The 22,814-nt window shown below is 47.6% G+C and overlaps 1 protein-coding gene across 1 annotated transcript in view; it reads right to left on the reverse strand.

Annotated features, from left to right (window-relative positions):
* The window catches only part of LOC135210144 (V-type proton ATPase 21 kDa proteolipid subunit c''-like), a 95,889-nt gene extending 74,411 nt beyond the window's left edge, over positions 1–21,478 (reverse strand). Inside the window, exons 1-2 of the mRNA XM_064242963.1 lie at positions 21,329–21,478; positions 2,337–2,416 (exon numbers count right to left, since the gene is read on the reverse strand). Of these exons, the coding sequence (XP_064099033.1) occupies positions 2,337–2,403 (67 nt within the window). The 5' untranslated portion in view covers positions 2,404–2,416; positions 21,329–21,478. The remainder of the gene's footprint in view (positions 1–2,336; positions 2,417–21,328) is intronic.
* Between the last annotated feature and the right edge of the window lie 1,336 nt (positions 21,479–22,814).

Consider the following 22,814-nt stretch of genomic DNA (forward strand, 5'->3'; position numbering starts at 1 on the left):
ACAGACCAAAGTCTGGGGTGGGGAGTACCACCACGAACAGGGGACGACGTCAGCAGGCATGGGCATCTCAGGAACAGCAGGCACAGCCAGCACAGCATCGGCAGGGACAGCCAGCGCAGCAACGGCAGGGACAGCCAGCGCAGCAACAGCAGGGACAGCCAGCGCAGCAACTGCATGGACAGTCAGCACAGAATCGGCAGGTACGGCAGGCAGCACCGGAAACACAGGAGGTGGAGCAGCAGCCAGCAACATCCTGGTACCGGCGGCAGGTCCAGGGGCGAGCTCTAGGGCAGCGGAAGTGTGGTCGCGGCAGTGCGGCAACCACGAGCGGCGGCGGCAGCGCCCCCCTCTCGGTACGAGAGGCGAACGGCACTTCACAGCGGCTGTAGGCAAGACTGTTACCACGTGAAGCGAGTACAACAGGTGAGGAGGGATGTCGTCACCTGGAGTTCGATATCGTTGTTGTAGTCACCACTCCATGGGTGACCGCAGCAGGCCCAGACATAGAACCGCCGCCCCTGGACACTAGGCACGCCCTGCAAATCGAAGGACGCCCATACCTCACCAAGGTCCACCTCGTGGCAATAGCACCTGCGGAAATAACAGTAGTAGCGATTAGTGGGGGGGGAAGTCCCCTCGCGCTGGGGGGTGTGAGCCCACACCGAACGAGCGGAAGACCCCGAAGACAATTGTACATCGGGCACCGAGCGCCCTCCCACCCCGCGCTCGACGGATCGGGCGAGGAGAAGAACCCAGATAACCTCCCCCCCCGAAGGGGAAGGGCCATCTGTGGGAGCTGAGCGGGGGGGGGGGGATTCTCGTTCCCCACCCCCGCACAGCACCCATGTACCCAACAAAATAATAAGAGCCCGAGAGCAATCGTGCCCTCGGCACCAAATGCAAGGGCATAAGGATCAATTCCCTGACTGAGCGGAACTTGAACCAAAATAAATATTGATGCAATCAATAATAAAAGGAATAACATGAAAAAGAATCTTGCATTACGATTCACTTCACAACGAATAAAGGGCTCGGAGCGAGCGCATTTGCGTCCTCGGTACCGAGCGCAAGGGTAAAAGGATCCATTCCCGATTATGAACGGAAACCTTGATCCATAATGAATTGATGCAATCAAAATATATATGAAAAATTAAAAAGAATACTGCGCTTGCAATTTCACTTCATACAAAATAAAAAGGGGAAGGATCAATTCCCGGGAAATAGCGGAAACATGATCCAAGTAAATAATGCAATCTCAATAAAATATGAAAATGAAAAAGAACTGCACTTGCGATTTCACTTCATTCAAATAAAAAGGGGAAAGGATCAATTTCTTTCCGGGTAAGAGCGGAAACTGATCCAAAATGAGTATTGCTACAATCAAAATAAATATATGAAAATGAAAAAGAATACTGTACTTGCGATTCCACTTCCATACAGAATAAGTTTTCGTGCCGAGCGCATTCGCTCGGCAACGAGCATACAGGTCAAAAAAAAAATATAAATGAAAAGGGCACTTACTTACGATTTTCATCTACACATTTCCAACCAAAATATACGCTCGGAGCGAGCGCTCTCCCGCCCTCGCCACCGAGCATACACAATACGAGGATCATTTCTGGGGAAAATGAATTCCCGCACTTACGCCCTTCAGTCCCGGCACTCGGGTAATCTGGAGGGCATGGAGAAACCAAGATCCTTTAATTCACAATTGAATTCAATGGAAATAAATATGAAATGATTGTACTTACAATTCAGTTTCACTAGATAAATAGAAAAAGAAAAACACAACCATGCGAAAGCAACGACGATGAAGCGGGCAGAGAGCGATGATACACGTCTACACGCCAGCAGGCTGAAAGCAAAAGTGATTTGTTTACCTCCCAGTCGCGCGCGCGCGCCTGTCGGACAAGCAGTTAACTACCGAACCCCTTGTTCGAAAGCTTACGACCTATCCAGCTGCCGCTAGTACCTTCCTATTGTAAAAGGACCGAAGGTTTGTATGCCGTGTCGGAACAATGTCTGAATTACTACTTATAAAACATGAAAAATACACAAAATTGGATAAATATCCATCAGATGGGGACAATGTAGCCTTTAACAAAATGCTTTAAAATACTGAATTACATAGCAAAAGTAGAGGAAAGCATCACTCTCCAAAATGAAGAAAGGTAAAATCTTAACTAAGTGCTTTGACATTTGAAGACTACACAAAAGTGAACATGTGAGTAATGGATTAATGGTAAAAAACTTAATTATGTTCAACATATGATCTAATTAAGCAAAATCTACATAAATCTGTATCAATGAGAATTTTCAATAGTACTATAACTTACCAATGCACGCAAGAAGCAGGAGGTAGACATAAAGTGCATAGTAGAGGTACGTTTTCAAGTACCCCATGATGAAAGCTTTCCTGAAAATACAGTTTCTCTTGATGAAAAATGATATTGTTATGATACAATAAAGTTTGTTCATACTTACCTGGCAGATATATATATAGCTGTATTCTCCGAAGTCCGACAGAATTTCAAAACTTACGACACACACAGTGGGAGATCAGGTGGTTAGTACCCATTCCTGCCGCTGGAAGGCGGGTATCAGGAACCATTCCCATTTTCTATTCAGATTTTCTAGTGCCACTGTCTCCTGCGGGGAGGTGGGTGGGTACTTGATTATATATATCTGCCAGGTAAGTATGAACAAACTTTATTGTATCATAACAATATCATTTTGTTCATGGAACTTACCTGTCAGATATATATATAGCTGAATCCCACCATTGGAGGTGGGAAGAGACAGAATAGGATTTAGGAAACAAATTACATGCAGATGATTGACATCTTGGTTCCTTACCTGTTAGCATAGCTGACTTCATGATTACTGTTACCCAAGTCTGCCTCTGCTTTACTAGTCTCTCCAGCAAGGTAGTGACCTGTATAGCTGGTGAGTTCTAGATGATCTGTCAATGGGGGCGTGACCACAATATGACTAGACCATATTGACCATACTATGAGGGCAACAAAGCAAAAAACCACCACCTGACCAAGCCTATCAAAAGTTAATCCCACATAACTTAGGCTAAAGAATGGGAAGTCCGCCTTTGGCGGCCGACCCAACAACCATAAACCAATACAATAAAATTAAAAGCTCTCCTAACCATTTTCTACAGGATAGGATGAGTGCTACTTCCTGCCCCCAAGATTGTATCTGCGGAAATGTATGGCCCTAGCGAGCAGCAGTTCTCATATGTCGTCTTCACATCCCGCAGGTAGTGTGAAGCGAACACAGAGTTGCTTCACCAAAAGGTGGCACTCAGGATGTCACTGAGTGCCATGTTCTTTTGAAATGCCACCGAGGTTGCGATGGCCCTCACCTCGTGAGCATTTACTCTCAAAGTCTAAGATCACCATCTCGACAGGACGAATGAGCCTCCTTGATGGTACTCCTTAAAAAGAAAGCCAGTGCGTTCTTCGACATAGGTACATCTGGTCTCTTGACAGAACGCCACAGATTGTCCGAAGGACCTCAACACTCTTTCATTTTTTCTAAATAAAACTTGAGAGCCCTGACAGGGCACAGGACTCTCTCTGGTTCTTGCCCAATAATTTCTGCTATCCCCTTGATCTCGAAGCTCTTGGGCCAAGGGTTGGACGGGTTTTCATTCTTGGCTAAGAACGAAGGGCTTAAGGAACATACCGCATTATGTCCCCTAAAGCCTATATGTTTACTGATGGCTTGAACCTCGCTAACCCTCTTTGCTGTAGCTAGAGCGGTTAGAAAAATAGCCTTTCTTGTCACGTCCTTTAAAGATGCAGAATGTAAAGGTTCGAAAGGACTCGACATCAGGAACTTCAATACTACATCTAAGTTCCATGACGTAATCTTTGGTTGAGCCACTTTAGAGGTTTCAAATCCTCAAAAGATCGTGAAGGTCTTTGTTGTTCGACAGATCTAAACCTCTATGTCTAAAGACCGTCGACAACATACTCTTGTATCCTCTAATTGTTGGGACTGCCAGCTTATCAACATTTCTCAGATGGAGGAGGAAGTCAGCAATCTGATTCACAGAGGTCATGGAGGAAATGCCCTTCTTCCTGCACCATCTCCTGAAGACGGCCCACTTCGATTGGTACACTGCAAGAGAGGAAGCTCTCCTTGCATTGGCAATAGCTCTTGCCACTGGTCTTGAAAAACCTCTCGCTCTGGCCAACTTCTCCTTCTCGATAGTCTGAACGCAGTCAGACTCAGAGCGGAGAGGTTTTTGTGGTACCTCTCAAAGTGGGCTGTTTGAGTAGATCGACTCTCTCGGGCAGGGTCCTTGGGAAGTCCACTAGGAAGGACATGACCTCTGTGAACCAGTCGCTTGAAGGCCAAAACGGGGCGATCAGCGTCATCCTCACTCCCTCTGACGCCACAAACTTCCTGATTACTTCTCCCAATCTGACGCCGCAAACTTCCTGATTACTTCTCCCAAGAGTTTGAACGGGGAAAGGCGTAGACGTCCATCCCCGTCCAATCCCATAGGATGGCATCTATCGCTACTGCTCCCGGATCGAGAACCGGGGAGCAGTATAGAGGAAGTCTCTTCGTCTTCGATGTTGCGAAGAGATCTACTAAGGGACATCCCCATAGTCTCCACAACTCTTGACAAACTTCTAGGTAAAGAGTCCACTCGGTCGTAAGCAGTTGCTGCCGACGGCTGAGAAGATCCGCATGGACGTTCTGAACTCCTGCAACGAACCTCGTCAGGATCGTTACGTTCCGTGCTTGCGCCCACAGCAGGATCTCTCTCGCTAACTCGAACAGGGACCAAGAGTGTGTTCCTCCCTGCTTCTTGATATATGCGAGAGCTGTGGTATTGCCCGAGTTGATCTGGACAACTCGGCCAAAGATTCGTTCTTTGAAGAACTGGAGAGCCAACCGAATTGCTTCCAATTCTTTTAGATTTATGTGCCAGGACATCTGTTCCCCTCGCCAGATGCCTGACACTTCTTTCCTTTCCCAGTGTTGTCTCCCCAACCCGCAGTGGACGCGTCGGAAAACAACACTAGGTTGGGCTCAGAAGGCTGAGAGACACGCCTTCTGCCAGCTTTACGGGATCGTGCACAACTTTAGGCGATCCTCCTTGACCACTGAGAGATGTTCAAGGAGTCACATCCAGGTCTTCCATGTTTTTCCCAGTTCTCGCTAGGAAAACTGGAGGCGTCTGAGGTGCAGTCCTCCCCAAAAGACCACAAACTGTAAACTTCTCCAGCCGAAGGAATGGTCCCCGCAGCACTCATCCATCCTCACAGCATGTTTCCTTCCCCAAGAAAAGGCTGACACTTTTTTCTAAGCAGTTCTGCTGATGTTTCCAGGGATGGAAAAGCTCGAAAAGCCGCTGAATCCATCTGAATCCCCAGATACACAATGGACTGTGTAGGGATCAGATGGGACTTTTCGAAGTTTACCAGAAGGCCTAGGGCCTTCGTCAATTGTAGCGTCGTATGAAGGTCCTCCAGACACCCCGACTCCGACGATGATCGAATGAGCCAATTGTCCAGGTAAAGCGAGACTTATCCTTGAGAGGTGAAGTCATTTCGCCACATTCCTCATGAGAAGCGTAAAAACCATCGGTGCTGTGCTTACCGCCCGAAGCAGAGAGCTCTGAATTGGAAGACCTGTCCCTTTAAGGACAAACCTCAGGTACTTCTTGACTGAGGATGGATCGGGACATGAAAGTAGGCATCTGGAGGTCTAAAGAAAACTCCAGTCGCCTGGTCTTAATTAAGGCTCCTAGAACAGACCGAGACGTTTCCATCTTGAATTTGTCCTCTTGACAAAAAGGTTCAGCCTGCTGACGTCCAGGACAGGTCTCCATCCCCCAGACTGCTTCGGTACCAGGAACAACCTGTTGTAGAAGCCTGGGGATTCTAGTGCTAGAACCTGTTCTACAGCTCTCTTCTCGAGCATTTGTTTGAGCAGATCGAACAGAATCTGTTGTTTTCGCAGGTTGGTAAAGAGGGGCGACAGATCTATGTGCTTCGTGCTCAATGGTGGAGTTTTGAGGAATGGGATCTTGTATCCTCTTTCGATGATTTTCGAGGGACCAGCTGTCCGTCCCCTCTTATTTTTATTTTCCATGCTTCTGCAAAGGATAAGAGTTTTTGTCTCCGACAGCGTCTGATGGCCCGACGCGTCACTTCTTACCCCTGGGTTTTTGAAAGAGGTTTCTGCCTCTAGAGAGACCTCTTCACTCGAGGAGACGATCTCGAGGAGCCACTGCCACGAAAGGGCTTCTGCTTCTTTGGGAAGCTTGAGCAAGAGGAGTTGTAGGATGGGGCTGCAGGACGTCTGGGAGACTGAGCAAGAGTCTTTGGTTGCCTTTTCCTGAAGGCTGACTGCTAAATCCTTTCCCATCGACTGCGGTAAAAGATGACTAGATAGAGGGGCGAACAGCAAACTCTGCCCCCTCTGAGAAGGAGACCCGACTTCGCCGTGAAATTGCAGTATAAGGCTCTCTTCGTTAAGAAGCCCAGTAGAAAAGTGGGAGGCCAGCTCATCAGAACCATCCTGACTGCCTTATCCATAACAAAGGCTAAGACGCTGGAGCAACTCCTCAAGCGAAGAGAGTCCAGACTCTGAGACTGCAGGTCCAGGGCTCCCAACACCATCTAGGAAGTTAAATACCTCCATTGTCCTGAACAGCCCTTTTTCAAATGATGGTCTAACTCTGAAAGCGTCCATGAAAAGAAACCTTTGCAGAGGACGGAGAGACCTCCTAGGAGCGTCTACCCAGGCTGGCAAAGTCCCCCTGGGAAGAGGAAGGAACTCTCAAACCAGCTTCCTGTCCCGTCTCGTACCAAATGCCCGCCCTTTCGTAACCTCGCTGGGAAGGTATGGGCAAAGGGGAAGTCTTTGCCTTGGTCTTCCTGAGTCCATCCAGTCATGGATTCTCTTGAGCTCTCTTCATAGAAAGCGAAGTGGCCATCTTGATGAAACCTGGTGCTTTCCTCGTCTTCGACAAAGCCAACTGTGAAGGAGGAGAGCGGGGGCCCAAGGGCTGAAACTTGTCGCAACAAACAATCCTTCAAAAGGCGGACCAAAACCTTGTAATCAGATGATGAAGACGAAGCAGGCTCCTCTTCATCCGCAGGCTGCGACTCACCCGAAGACTCTCCCCTCATCCACGGGAGCAACAGAAAGGTCCTAAAAGACCGCAAAAGTAATCAATCCTTGAGGCCCCGCTCGTAAAGGGGTCTCCTATTCTGAAGAAGGGTCCATAGAACAAAAAGGTCGGGTATCCTTGACGACAAACTCTCAAGCGTTTACGATGATCCGGTAAAGGTGCATCCTGCCGAGCGTCCTGAAAAGCTCGCTGACGAGCTTCCTGATGGGACGCAGAAGCAACAGAAGCATCAAACGCGAGCAGCCTGAGAGGCGTCTGGAAGCAGCACAAGCCGAGCGTCAGAAAAAGAGAAGCGAGGACGTCATAGTAAGAAGTACGGCGATCATCGCCCAAGACGAGCCTTACGGTCTAGAGAGCGTCTGCATGACACTCATTGACACTCTAGATAAGCGCTGGGAAGGTAAACGGGATCTAGAAGGCGACGAAGCAGAGGAGGGCGACGAACGAGGAGAAGTAGAAGGAGTCTGCCTGGACCTCTTGATAGGCAGCCTTAAATCCTTCCTGCGGCGATGGGGCTCTGCCTCCCTCTTGGCGAAAAACGAGGCCAACTGCTGCTGCATGTCCAGAAGTATCTTCTTAGATGGAGAAGATTCCCGATCAGGTGAAGGGCTGATCCTGTGAGAAGACGAAGGGGCGAGGGGACGCCTTCTTCCTTCTCACAGGAACAACCTAGAGCGACTGGGGCGCTCAAAAGCGGTCCTCCTCGATGACGTCCTGGTCCTCTTTCTGCGAAAGGCGTCGAAACATTCAGGTGACGACTGGAACTCAGGTTCTGCCGATGGGACGCCAGATTGATGGGGAGTCCCCGTAACCCGCCTTCCTTCGGCTTTCGACTTGCCCACTCCCTTTGTCCTGGGAGTCCGACAGAGGTCTAGACCTAGAGGCATTATAGGGCCGATCTGACGCCCCCTCCACAACACTAGGGCACTAACACCATCACCACACTTCACAACACTAGATTGGAGAGCGAGCACTTTAGACTCCAAGTTACGGATAGACTCCATAATAACAGAAAGGGCACAACCTTCCGCAGACGCAACCTCAGGGCCTGAAGGCAACACCACAGGGTTATGTAAAACAAAGTCTACAGAAGGGTTAGCAGGTGACATATCACTACCCTGACTTCTGCTCACTGAACCACTCCTGGAGGAAGACCTCCTGATTCTGTCATGCTCTAACTTGCGTACATACGAATCATATGTCTTCCATTCGGAATCAGTCGAATTCTCACACTCCTTACATCGATCATCCAACGAACAAACATGCCCCCTACACCTCGTGCATACCGAGTGAGGGTCTACCGAAGCTTTCGGTAGCCTCACCTTACACTCTTGCACACAACACACTCTGAAACTAGCAGAACTAGATCCAGACATCTTATCCAAAGAACAGTCAAAGCCAAAATCAAATCAATCCACGATAGCGTATGCCTAGCCACAAATCCAAGTCAATAAACCAAAAGACAATCAGATACTTAAGCGGCAATGAAGTTTGCAAAATCCTAAGACGGAAGTACTGAAAACAGGAGTTGACAGTACCGGCGACAGAGAAAATCTGAATAGAAAATGGGAATGGTTCCTGATACCCGCCTCCCAGCGGCAGGAATGGGTACTAACCACCTGATCTCCCTATGTGTGTGTCGTAAGTTTTGAAATTCTGTCGGACTTTGGAGAATACAGCTATATATATATATCTGACAGGTAAGTTTCATGAACAAAAATCCTTTATCATCCTCAATAATTAACTTAAATAACTAACTATAAATCAGTTGCTTTCAGAAATGGACTGCAAGAAAATCTGGTAATTAATATTACATTACTATTCTGTTTAATGATGTGGATATTTAAAGGAAAATGAAAAAAATACCACCTGAAAGGAATCATAAACTCTATCCAACTGAAGTAAAGGCACCCAATTAACTGTGCCTTTCCTAGTGGTAAACAATGCAAAGCAAAACCTCTATAGTACATACTTTATAGATACATTTTAAACATTAACCTCGCAAATTGAATAGCATCAAGTGTGTACCAACTACATTTTGTATAAATGTAGATCTAATGTATAAACTAAATATGACATTTTTATAATAAAATAAAGTTTTGTATGTATACAGTGGAACCTCGGTTTTCGTATATGACCCGTTCCAGAAAGTCCCATGAACTCCGAAACGATAGTTCACATATGGAATAATGTAAATACAATTAATGCATTCCAGACACCCAAAAATATTAACAAAAATACATTTTATAGGGAATAAACACATTTTTACATACAGAAAACAATGAAAAATAAATGTAAATGACTAATGTGAATAAATGAACATTTAACATCACTCTTACCTTTACGGAAGACACATGATGGTGTACGGAAGACGGAGTGGATGGGTGAAGGAGGAGGAGAGGTTATTGTTTGGAAGGGGAATCTCCCTCAAGAAGGACTTCAGATATCAAGGACATACTTGGGGTTACTTCTCTTTGTTTTTTACTAGCACTATCTGAGGTTTCTTCCCCTCTTTGTTTTTTACTGGCACTAGGACCAGCTTGAGTGTCACTGGACCCTGTCACACAACAAAACTGTCCTGAGACATTTCAGGTGTTTCATTAAAATTTACCTAAAGTTAAACACAGCATTGTCATCACAGATGTTGCAAACACGGATTACATCTTTGTTGGGATGATAATTCTCCACAAATATTTTTACATCACTCCACTTTGCAAAAATGTCCTTAATCACAGAAGTAGGCACATTGGGTATGCCCATTTGCTTTCTGAATTTCTCAAACCAGCCTCTGCTAGCCTTAAATTTACTAACAGCAGTACTTGTTGTAGGCATTTCCTCCCTGAGATTGGAATGCAACACCCTCCAACACTTTGCTAAGAGTTCTTTCTTAAATTCTATAGTGTATCTCGTCTTTTTTACAAAAGGGCTAAAACTTAGAACTTTCTTTGGCCCCATGATGGCTTATTTAGCAGATGCACTCAAATAAAAGAGCACAAAAAGCACAAAACCAATGAATACAAAAGCAGAATGGGTCATGAGAGAACACAGGATGCTTTGTACGAGGCGCTCGGTACGGGGCCTATCACGCTGGAAGGAGCGTTTCCAAGTGTACGAAATCCAAGGATATGTACGAAACCAGAGAGAAAATTTTGTCTGAAAGGCTATGAAAACCGAATCTTATGAAACCCAAGGTTCCACTGTACCTACCCAGTAATTACATAACTATAAGTTCCACTTATAATGCAGCTTGAATTCAAAATTTTGAAGGTAACACATTGTGAGCAGAAAGCTCAGTTTGTTCATGCCTTATGTCCATTAGTGGGGAGGAGGGAAGGTTCTGATCATTTGATTACTCATTAAGTATATACAAAACTATTTTATCATAAAAATAACATATCTAATATAAAATAAATTTTAGATTCCTAGTAGTTGAAGGCAGACTGGACGTAAGAGGCATAAAATATGTAAGCTAAAAGAGTTGAAGTTACTATGACGTCCTTAACTTTACTTAGAAGGCAAACTGCTCTTCTAATTCTGAGTGTGCCTCAAGGTAAAAGTCCATAAGTGTAATCCGTTCTAGTTGCTGCTTCGCAGAGGGAAAATGAATGAATTCCCAAGCGTTTGCTTATGTACGACAGTGCTGTCCTGTCATCTGAGTGGAGCGCCACTATTCTCCCAGACACCTACAAGGACCGAAAAACTCTGAGCCAATAGAATAGGCTGTCAAGGCTATGGGCACCTTGACTAGAGGAGGTTTTTCCCTGAAAGGGATAAAATATCATTCTTAGAGTACAGGCAGTCCCTGGATATTGGCGGGGGCTCATTTCTCAGTAGGGTGCCGATAAGCGAAATACGCCATTAACTGAAACTCTGCGATTTATGGCGCCGAGATTCGGTTAATGGCACCAATAATCAGTTAATGGTGCCTCTATTAGTTATGTTAAGGTGCCATAACTCTATTGCCAGCATCTTATGGTGCCGATAACTGAAACTCGGCCCGTTGTGGCGCCATGAATTGCCGATTTTAGGGCACAAGATAAGCACCATAAAACCGGATCACCATTAACCTCCACTGTTCGGCTCCTCTCTTGCTCCACTTCTCCCAAAACAACTGGAGTCTAGCCCCTACAATTGCACAGAGGACTTGAGCCACATTTCTTAGCCGAAGTTTTGATTGGGGGCTTTTTGATGGACATAGGAGTGACATGTACGTCCAGTCTGCTGTAATGGCAAAGCGGATTTACCACTGGTAACAGCTGGCATTCTTGGATTCTCCCCATCACTGCGCTGACCACACAGTCTGAAAAAAACTAACCACTTCAAATACTTTGAATAAGTTATGTAACAAATGATCAAACTCAGCCATGAAAAATAGAACCTAAGCAGCTGAAAAAGCCGACCCCGCTGACGAGTGCCAGGGATGAGGCAGCTGCCCCCAAGGGAGGAGCTTCTCTAGTGGCATAACAAGAGTATCTTCTCTGAGAAAGTCTAGCTGGAGGCAAACTAAAGCAAGACTTGTCTTGATCCCTCTTGACTGAGAGCCAAGCATCTACCTCACTCAGTGCTTTCTTCACCGATGTAGACAAAATGACAAATTTTCTAAGACAATTTGTATTTTTCATAGCTACAAACCCGAGGTCTCAACAATAGAATAATTTTCTAGTGCCCAGCTGGATCCGGTTAAATTGCAGATGAAAGCAAGGAATCTTGTGCGATCTGGCAACACGTGCGTATATCAGGTGAAAAGTGGTCAAGGACCATGCACTCATGCCACAGCATTCAGTCTTTTCTTAACTGCCTGTATGAGAGTTGAGGTTGACCTCTCTCAGCCTTTACATGGTTCATTGCCTGTTTTTGCTTGTGTTTGTGTGTGTGTGTGTGCGCTTTTATTATGGTTTCTTCTGCTCCTTCTCGGCCTCATTAACGTGTGTGCCCGGGAACTCCGGGTTTCCTGTTCTCGTTTTTTAGCTTCTTCAGCGATGGGTCCTCATATCACTTGTAGTAGGTGTTGTTCTAACGTTTGTACAATAACGAATCCCTACAAGGAATGCCGTGTGTGGCCTAGAGAGCAGTGGAAGTTATTTTATAGCAAGAGGAATCATCGTAGAGTTTCTACTCTTCCTTCGCGGGAGGGATTTTTTCTCCTCTTCCTGATGCTTCGTCTCCTGCCACTGTCACACCCCATGCTAGTCATGTGCCTTTGCTCCCTTCCTTTTCTTCCATCAATTCATTGCTGGAAGTTATCGGGAAGCCCTCTGGGTGATTTATTATGTAATGTCAATTGTTAATGAAGTCTTGTTTCCTTTCAGGCCCGGACCTGAATAATATTAGGGCGCAAGCCATGCAGTTCACTATTCCTCAAGCGGGTTATCTTTCTGGAAATTACATGAATCTTTCTAATCCCCAGATACACGATGGACTGTGTGGGAATCAGATGGGACTTCTCGAAGTTGACAAGAAGGCCTAGGTCCTTCGTCAGCTGTAATGTCATGTGAAGGTCCTCCAGGCACTTTTCCTTCGACGTCGACCGGATCAGCCAATCGTCTAAGTAGAGTGAGACTTATCTTCGAGAGGTGGAGCCATCTTGCTACAATTCGCATCAGAAGCGTGAATATCATAGGGGCTGTACTCAGCCCGAAGCAGAGAGCTCTGAATTGGAAGACCTGTCCTTTCAAGACGAATCTGAGGAACTTCCTGGACCGAGGGTGGATCGGAACATGGAAATAGGCGTCTTGGAGATCCAAGGACACCATCCAATCTCCTGGTCTCAGGGATGCTAAAACAGACTGAGCAGTTTCCATCTTGAATTTTATTTTTCCTTACAAAAGATTCAGACCTGCTTACGTCTAGGAACAGGTCTCCATCCCCCGAGTGCTTCGGAACCAGGAAAAGCCTGTTGTAGAAGCCTGGTGAGTCCCGTGATACAACCTCTTTACTACTGCTCTCTTTTCCACATTTGATCCAAAAGGTCTAACAAGATCTGTTGCTTCGAAGTCTGATAAGAGGGCGAAAGGTCTATTGGCTCTATGCTTAATGGAGGTTTTGATAGAAACGGGATCTTGTAACCTTTCTCGATCACTTCAAGTGACTAAGAGTTCGCCCCTCTTATCCTCCATGCTTCTGCAAAAAGAGCGAGTCTCGCCCCGACTGGTGCCTGAAGGGCCGAAAAGTCATTTCTTTCCCCTGGTTTTTGAGGGGGCTCTGCCCCTAGGGAAACTCCTCCCTCGAGCAGAGGCTCTCGAGGAGGCTCTTCCACGAAAGGGCTTATAATTCTTCCTGGAAGCTTGCGTGGTTCGTGAAGATATCTGATCAGGAGGACGTTTCGAAGACAGAGACAATAAGTCCTGCGTCGCTCTTTCTTGGAGATTTACTGACAAATCCTTTATCATCGATTGAGGAAAAAGATGAGCAGAAAAGGGAGCGAACAACAGTTCGCTTTTTGCGCAGGCGACACTGACTTAGCTGTGAAACTACAGAAAAGTGCAAAATGTGATGCCAGTTCGTCGGAGCCATCCCTTACTGCCCTGTCCATACGTCAGGTAGGACCCGAAGGTCCCCCCGGTAGCACAGTCCCCAATCGTGGGATCCTACAGAGAAGTCTGTAGGATCCTACCCCTTTCCCTCGTAGCCGTAAGGAGAGAGGGAATGGGGAAGGAAAAGGATATTGCTCGCCCTTCCAGCGGTACTAGCATTTGGAGACGAGAGTAGGAGCAGCCATCACCTTGCGGCGATGGCCTTCCTCCCACCCCCCTCCCCCCGAGGAGGGTCACGAACTCGTGCTGTAGGTAAGCATCTGCCACCACTGTGAACTTCGTCTGGGTAGGGCTGATCAACACCTGACAGGAGAGCCGAAACCGTCCTCTGACTCATTCCAGTCCTCGTCGAGATCGAAACCTCTCAAGAGGACGGAAGGGGGGGGGAAGAAGAGCTGCAATACTCCGAAAAAACGCCGCTGTCGCGGCAGAGGAGGGGAAGTAGCTTGCCCAACCGGCTAGACCTGAGCGAGCCTTCTCGTCCGGAGACGAGAGGCTCTCCTGGTTCAGAACAGAGTCGAGAAGCTCTTATCGCGGAAGCCCACCTTCAGTCTGGTTCCCTACTCGGGCTCGAGAATGACTTGAGCCGTGGAGCGGCGATCCTCTCCCCAGGTCGTTGTGCTGACAAATCAGTGCAATAACCGGGCGGGCAAAGTTACTCTGAATCTCGGAAGTTACAGCGTCTTGAGGAGTAGGACCGTCCAGTCCCTCCAACAAGAGCAGCTCCCAAGACCCTCCTCCTTCAGAAGAAGGACCAGCAACAGATCCCTGACGGTTGCCTCCAATCACTTGCGCATACGTCCTGGCTGGTCCTAAGACCATACCTGGCACGTGCGGCGTCGTGATGGGATCGTGAGCGGCACATCTCTCACGATCACTCCTATATACCTCGCTCTTCCCGGCGTATGCCGAGGAAGTTAAGGTAAGGTCAGGAGAGAGAGACCTGGCGCTCCCCACCCCCTCCCCCCCCCTGACGGTCGCCTCCAATCACTTGCGCGTACGTCCTGGCTGGTCCTAAGACCATAAGTGGCACGTGCGGCGTCGTGACGGGATCATGAGCGGCGCACCTCTCACAATCACTCCTAGCTACCTCACTCTTCCTGGCGTACCCCGAGGAAGTTTAAGGTAGTGGAGAGACAGACCTGACGCTCCCCCCCCCGCTCGCTGGCAGGACCAGCGTACGTGGGGGGCTGCAGCCGATCACCAACCCGCGGTGGGGATCGATCTGCAGGCCTGGCCGTGCCGCTCACCTGTGGCAAGCGGGTCGACTGAGCATGTCGACCCCGGTCCCGTGCGTCAGACGAGCTGCTGCTGGTCGCCCTATCCGCGCGGTCCCTGTGGGAGCGGCGGTCAGGTGACTTGCAGAGCTCGTTTTCGCGGTGAGACCGGTGAGCGTCCTCAAGGCGCGTCAAACCGCTGGTACCAGCCAAGGCTGGTACCGATGGTCGGGGGGACCTATTCCCAGCCTCAGTCCGTGGCTGGTCAGAGACCGTCACGTCTACCAGGGTTACCACCTGGTCGCTGCGAGAGCGGCCGCTGGCCTGGCGAGAGTCACATGAGCGGCTCTCACCAGCTTCTGCTCCGTGCCGCGGTCCTGGCGCCGAGCGAACTCTGGCGCCAAAATTTTGGCTATACGCTCTCCTGCAGGAGATCGTATACTCGGAACTTCTCGCGAACGAGAGACCAAGCCGGAACCTGGCGTAGCGGCAGCGCCGCAAACACCAGGCGAGGAAGTACCGGTGGTAGTCGGTACGCCTCTGGTCCCCGTCTTCTTCTTCCTTGTGGAAGAGGAGACGGACCCTGTTCCCGAAAGAGCAGGAGGACCGGCAGAAGAACCCCCCGTCCCACGGCGTGGAACGAGCCCTTAGAAGTTCCCGAAGGAGTCTTCTTAGGGGGGAAACCCGGGTTACCAGCTGGTCGCTGCGAGAGCGGCCGCTGGCCTGGCGAGAGTCACCTGAGCGGCTCTCACCAGCCTTCTGCTCCGTGCCGCGGTCTTGGCGCCGAGCGAACTCTGGCGCCGAAACTTTGGCTGCACGTCTCCCATCCCGAGGGAGAGCGTACACGTCGGGATCTCCCGCGAACGAGAGACCGAGCCGGAACCTGGCGTAGCGGCATCGCTGCTAGCACCAGGCGAGGAAGTACCAGTACTAACTGATACTCCTCTGGTCCCCGTCTATCTCTTCCTTACGGAAGGGGAGACGGGCCCCGCTCCCGAAGGAGCAGGAGGACCAGCAGAAGAACCCCCCGTCACACCGGAGTGAGACGGGCCCTTCGAAGGTCTCGAAGGAGCCTTCTTGGGGGGGGGGGGAGGCAGCCTTCTTCTTCTTCTTCGGCTTGGAAGCCTTAGAAGTCGAAGGGGGAGAGGCGGCAGCAGACGACGAAGAAGACGATGAAGATGACGACGACACCTTCCTCTTCTTCGTCAGCTCTCTCAGGACGGACGTCAGGTCTTCCATCCACGGAGGATCCGGGCCAATTGCCGAAGCAACACGCCCCGACTGAACCTGTCCGGAAAGACCTGAGTCCGGGGCAGCACTTCCATGACGTGACACGACGTGGGCAGGGGCAGGAGCGGCAGGAACATCAACAGCAGGAGCGTCACGCACAGCACGCCTCACAGGAGCGGCGCGAGCAGCTGGCCCAGCAACAACATCAGCGGCAGGTACGGCAGGTCCAGCGATCGCCTCGTAGTCATCGGCAGCCAGTGGGAACCTGGGTACTGGCGGCCGGTCCAGGGGCGAGCTGCTGGAATAGCGGAAGTCTGGGGCAGGCAACAAGAAAACACAGGCGGCGGCGGCATACCCCCCCTCGGTACGGCGTCGACCGGCCCTAGTAGCGGCCGACACAGCATGGGGAGTGTAGACCAGCGGGGGGAAGCAGCATAAGCGGCCGTGGAGGTTATAGTGTAGACCGTGCCAAGGTCACCGCCCCAGACCTCGCTAGACGCTGCAGCAGATCGTGGATGCTAGGCACGCCCTGCAGCCGCAGTGGTCCATACCTGTCCAAGGTCGTCTCCCACGGATGTAGCACCTGTGGTAGCACAGACAGATTAGTAAGAGGGGTTCCCTCACGCACGGGGGGGAGACATGCCCCACCCCGAACGCAAGGAAGACCCCAAATACAAAATACAATGAGGAAGCTGAGCGGGGGTCAGGAAAGAAGACGAAGAATCGGATACCAAGGGAGTCGGGGGAGAGCTTTCCGACGACTTCCTGGCAGACCTTCGCTTCCTCTACTCCCGCACAGCAGTGAAAGTAATATGAAAATGAAACAGAATACTGCTCTTGCGATTCACTTCATAGAACTTAAAGGGGGAAAGATCAATTCCCAGGTAAGAGCGGAAACTTGATCCATAATAATATGATGCTATCATAAAAAATATATGAAAATGAAACAGAATACTGCACTTGCAATTTCACTTTCACAGAAAATCAATCGTAAGGATCAATTCCCGGGTAAGAGCGGAAATTGATCCAAAATTAAATTTGATGCAATTAATAAATGAAAATGAAAAGAATACTGCATTGCGCATCCACTTTCATGCATTCTATCCATAAAAATAAGAGGCTCGTGCCGAGCGCAATCACGCTCTCGGCAACGAACGCACAGGGCAAAATATAATGAAAAGAGTACTTACATCTTTCAATTACACACTTTCACCCAAAATACATGACTCGGGGCGAGCGCGCCCGCCCTCGGCACCGAAACATAATTCAAGGGTATCAATTTCATGAAAAGAGCGGAAATCGCCGCATCTACGGCGATAGCTCCATGTTGGCTCATAATTAAGTAATGAAAATGAAAACAGTGTACTTACAGTTTCATTTTCAAGTGAAACAAACCATTAGCAAAAAACACAATATAAACAAAGCATACGACGATGAAGCAGGCAGAGAGCGATGACGAACACGTCCTTCACACCCGCGGCCGAAAGGAAAAGTGATTTGTTTACCTCCCAGTCGCACGTCGGACAATCAGTTAACTACCGTTCTCCCCTTGTTCGAAGCTTACGACCGTTCCAGCTGCCGCTAGCTACTTCCTATTGTTAAAGGACCGATGGTTTGTATTACGTATCGGAACAAATACAATTTACTTTCAAAAATTGTGATTTGTTCCTACACGATATACAAACTCTTGATCCTTTACATAAGGAAGACTATCTAAGTAATTGGTGGAAGGAATGCGAGTGAGCCTCTAGAACTGACTGGAGTTCTGCACACCTGGGCTATTCCTCCTGGTCGTAAGAATGAGACTGCCTGGTGTACTAAACGGTCAGTCATCAGTGCGCCGTCTTTCCACCGCAGCGTCCACCATCTCTTCCGGGAAGAAAGAGGAGCAGCTCCGCACCGGTCTGTTGCGAAGACCCAGAGCCGCCTCACGCCCGGCCGCCCTGGTCACTCGGGTGAGAACAGCATCTCTACGCCAGAGAACCAGGTTGGCCCACAGGTTGGCCGTCTGGTGGGCCAGGTAGGCGATAGCCCTACCTCCAGACTGGCACAGTCTCACGAAAGCCGAGTCTCCTTCAGGAGTGATATTCTCTAAGGGGGACGCGGTTTTCGACACTGTGAGGGACCACAGGTCGAGCCATGAGACTGCTTGGAAGGCTGCCATTGCGGTAGACTCCAAGGCAAGTGCCTCCTGCTGCGAAGGTTCACCAACAAGAGCTGCAGCAGAGACACCCCCGGAGTTAGCCAGGCTAGCTCCGGATTAACCTGTTTGGGTGGCAAAGGGTCCTCCGAAAGCACGTAAAAGCGCCTCTGTTGCGGTAGGTGGGAGCAGCAACACCACAAGCAGGAACGACGGCGGCAAGAACTGGTACCAAGGCTGTAGCGGCAACAAAATCAGAAACTAGAGGCGGGGCAGGAACCAGCAGCATCCTCTGCACAGGAGGTAGGTCTAGCGGTGAGCTCTTGTGGCACCGGAAGTCCGGGGCTGCGGCAGGAGCGGGAAAACCAGGAGGCGGCGTAGCAATGGGCAAGGAAACCTACGACAGCGGAGCCTGCGCAGCAGCTGTCGTGGTCACCGTGGCTACGTGCTGCGTATACACCAGGCGAGGCAGAGCAACGTGCCCCAGCATGGATACCGTCGTGGTAGTAGGCTTGTGCGTGACAGGCGTAGCCCCTCTCGCCAAATGACTAAGCAGCCCCTAGACCGTCGGTGTCCCTTGCAGCCCCAGTGAGTACCAGGCCATGCCAAGATTGTCGCCCGTGGTCAGCAAATCTGAGGGAGGGAAAGTCGGGTAGATCAGTGGGGGCGGGGTCCCCCCTCGCCCAGGGGGGAAAGTTCCTAGCCCGAGCGAACGGAGGACCCCGAGTACAACTGGATGTCGGGGTATCTCACCCCCTCTACGCTCGAATGATCGAGGGAGGAGAGGGAGCGAGAAACCTCCCCCGAAGGAGAAGGAGCTATACGAGGGAGCTGAGCTGGAGGGAGAAAGGAGGAAGACAAATCAGTGACCAAGGGCATAGCCGGGGAGTCCTCTGACGACTCCTTAGCCAATTTCCGCGGCTTCTTCCTCCCTCCATAGCGCTCCCACTGCGCCTCCGACCAAAAGATACATGTATCAAGTCTCGGCGCGAGAGCATTCACGCCCTCGACACCGAGCACAAAAATCATGAGGATCTACCTCCACAGAAGAGCGGAAAGCCCCACACTTACGGGCCCCAATACCCGGGCATAGTCTATGGTTGATGGGGGGCGGGGGGGCTTCTCCAGGTCTTGGTTAGTAATTTCCATAATAAAAATGAAAAGTAAAACAAGACACGCATTTACTTTTGTACTTGCAACACACACAAGTAAAAGAAAAAGTGAGAAAGTCTTCACGCAGTGAAGAAAACAAAGCATACAACAGAAGAGGGCAGAGAGACGAAGAGCAGCACGTCCATCCACGAGCGCGGCCGAAAGCAAAGTGACTCCTCGCCTCGCAGTTGAGCGTAACGCTAACTGCCAGACAAGTAGTTAACTACTGAACCCCTTGTTCGAAAAGCTTACAACCGGTTCAGCTGCCGCTAAGTACCTTCCTATTGTAAAGGACCGATGGTTTGTATACTGTATAGGAACAATTGTATTTTTCTCAATCAAAACATATGTTCCTCAATGCTAACTTTCCTCTTTTACCAACTTTCTGAAGAGGCCCAGGGAGTGAAAGCGATTGCGTCACACTGCGGCGGTAATCCGGCAGTAAAATATCTTCATATATCCAAAAAGTAAATAATAAAGATATATATGCGCATTATAATTAGTATAACAATTACATGAATAGCTGATAGCAATCTGCAAAAATAACTGGTAAACTGTTCTGCAAGAAAGTTGAGTATAGCAATTCATTTACAATAGGTACGAAAGTCAAGATGTCGTGACGTCATAATGCAGGACTTAAAAGAACATTCTAATTCCGAAAAATAATTACTTAAATTTGAGTCGGGAATAGAGTTACTTTTTCAATAACGAATATTTTCAAATTAATCATCATAAATATGTAAAATATTGATGTTTTACTATTTATTTAAATAATTATCTAATGCACGTTTTGTCGTCTTCTACCAAAACAGTAGTTTCCCTAAAAAAACATCGTGGCCAGGCACTGTTTTCCGATTGTTGTGATGAGTGCGCCCCAGCGTCTATGGGTACAAGTGGTGTGCGGATTTATCACAGGAAATGGGAAGTTTGTTGACACAAGCGACTCTGCAAACATCAAGATGGCGTTAATCTTCTGAGTTATTTAATCGTAAGTAAAAATTTTGAAAGCGTTTTGGTGAAGTTTGCACTGCGTTGGCCACCCTTTTCACTACCCTCTGTTTAAAGCTTTAAATTTGGCCTTAATTCCTAACTTCAGAGAAAATACTTACTTCGAAAGGAGAGCACCTAGAGGTCTTTAGCTGCGTCTCTCGCCAACAAGTCGCGACTGATGACCATCTCCTGTGTCAGGACGCATTATAAGTACTTTTTCGGAGGGTGTCCAGCTGTGACCGTCGGAGTGTTGGGCCAGTCCATGCGGTTGCTTACCCTAGCCTAGTACCTAGCAAGGTATTCCATTCAAGATTTCAGCCAGGATTAATTACCTAGTGTTCTGAACTTTTCTCACACAATCAAGTACTCTGTACTTGAGATGAGAGAGGTTTGGAAACTTGACAATGAATGATTTCCGATTGAAATTTTGAAAGGGACAATTGAAAACAGTAAGAAAAGTGAAAAAATGTTTGTCATATGGAATTGGACTTCAGACCGGAAACTAACTTTAACTCGTTCAGATTCCATAGCCATTAAGAATAAGGCTTCCTAATAAGGTCATTCGCACCTGGTAGGGTATCCAGGCCTAGTTTGGATACCGGTAGCCCGACTGGGGATGGGGAATGGTTGTGCGAAAAGGAGACAGGATAAGCAATATGGAAAATATACTGTATTTATATAATATGAAAACTATTTTTAAAAATAAGGTATTATCGCCTGGTAGGTAGATTTACAGTCTGGGCCAGAATTACAGCCCCTACCCGAAACTGACTTCTAGGCCTAAGTAGCCTCGAAAGTAAACAAACCGAAACACCCTATGATCAGGAAATGATCTTACTCCACATACTAGTTAAATACTTTGAAACAACCTTAAAAAGCGTAAAAGACACCTTACCTTTGGTAGCGATAGGTAAATATACAGCTACAAGAGAGCGTTACTTTAACGCTACACTTTCTAACAGAGGGAGCTTCAAAACAACTGACAGATCGATCAGCAATCACCTGACTATGGTCACGAGAGTTTTGGCATAATTAAATTTTCTGCTATGGCCTTTAAAGCCTTCAGATATACTAAAACAAATAACAAAAATTATTTTTGTGAATAATTATGAAATAAGATAGTGTAACTATAAAATTTAACTAATTCATTGGCAGAATTTAGGGCACCTCCACAACTCTTCTTCTTTGATATTCAGCTAGAGATAAGGTCATTTTCTTTACTTTGTTTGGTTTTATGTAGAGCCCTCCACATGGATGATTCCCTCCCTTGTACGTTTTCAAAAGTGGCTTTGTATATTTTATCATTGTCTTTTAGTATTTTCTCGCCAGTATCATAGCAGCTGCACAATATGAGTCTTTAGTTCTTTTTTTAATTTGCTTTCTTCTGGTATGATCTTCACGTCAGGCGGTATTTTGTTCTATAGTCTTGGTGCGCAACGTTCAAATACTCTCTCACCTGACTTCTAATTTGTTCTAGGTTCAAATAGCCTATAAGCTTCACTTGCATATCTGATCACAATATCCAGTTTGGGTCTAAAGACGCTTAAGCGGTTTCTCAGATATGTTGGTTCACCATAAGAGCTTTAAAGACTGAAGAAGTATTTTGTATTCTTTTCTTACTTTTATTGGGAGCCAAGGTAGCTCAATTGGTGCTGGGGTTATTTTCAGGGGCGTCATTTTAGATTTTTGTTAGGGGGTGGGGTTGCAAAGACAGTTTGGCGAGCAATGCGAGCTTAATCGGCATTTTTTTTTTTTTAGCTATTTCATGTGCTTTTTGAAGCCACATGAGCAAGGTATTTTAGCAAAAAAAATTAAATACTCCCCACTACTGTTTATCTCATCACTAGCAGCCAGTAGACAGACAAGGGTCAAGAAACGTAATGTTTCCGAAAAAAAATCATATATTCATGATTGCACATTTAAAGAGCAAACGACTTTTTTTTTTTACATTTTAATATATATCAAATTATAGTGCCATACGGCTGTCAATGTCGGGCATTAATGAAAATTGTGAAACAACTGCCTCATTAGTGTAATGAAATTTATATTATGATTTATGAAATTTAAAAAATTAATGTTGATAATTTGGGTACCAAAATGAAAATAAAATATCAAAAGTAATAATGTTGATAATTTAAGTACCAAAAAATAAAATATGATTTTTTAATTACATTCCTGTATAGAATTACACCAATGGGTACGGACAGTGTCTCATGCGAAGAAAATCATTCCCCATCTCTTCCAAATCAAATGCCTTAACCATATGTTTTTCTGTGGCCATCAAAAACAAGTAAAATGCCAGTTATCCCCAGTTGTGGTTCACAGGTAGTTCTTTATAAGTTTTAACAGAAAATAACTCTTATTACTAGCAATAGTGACTG

The sequence above is a fragment of the Macrobrachium nipponense genome, chromosome 39, assembly GCF_015104395.2.
Source record: "Macrobrachium nipponense isolate FS-2020 chromosome 39, ASM1510439v2, whole genome shotgun sequence".
Classification (NCBI taxonomy): Eukaryota; Metazoa; Arthropoda; class Malacostraca; order Decapoda; family Palaemonidae; genus Macrobrachium; species Macrobrachium nipponense.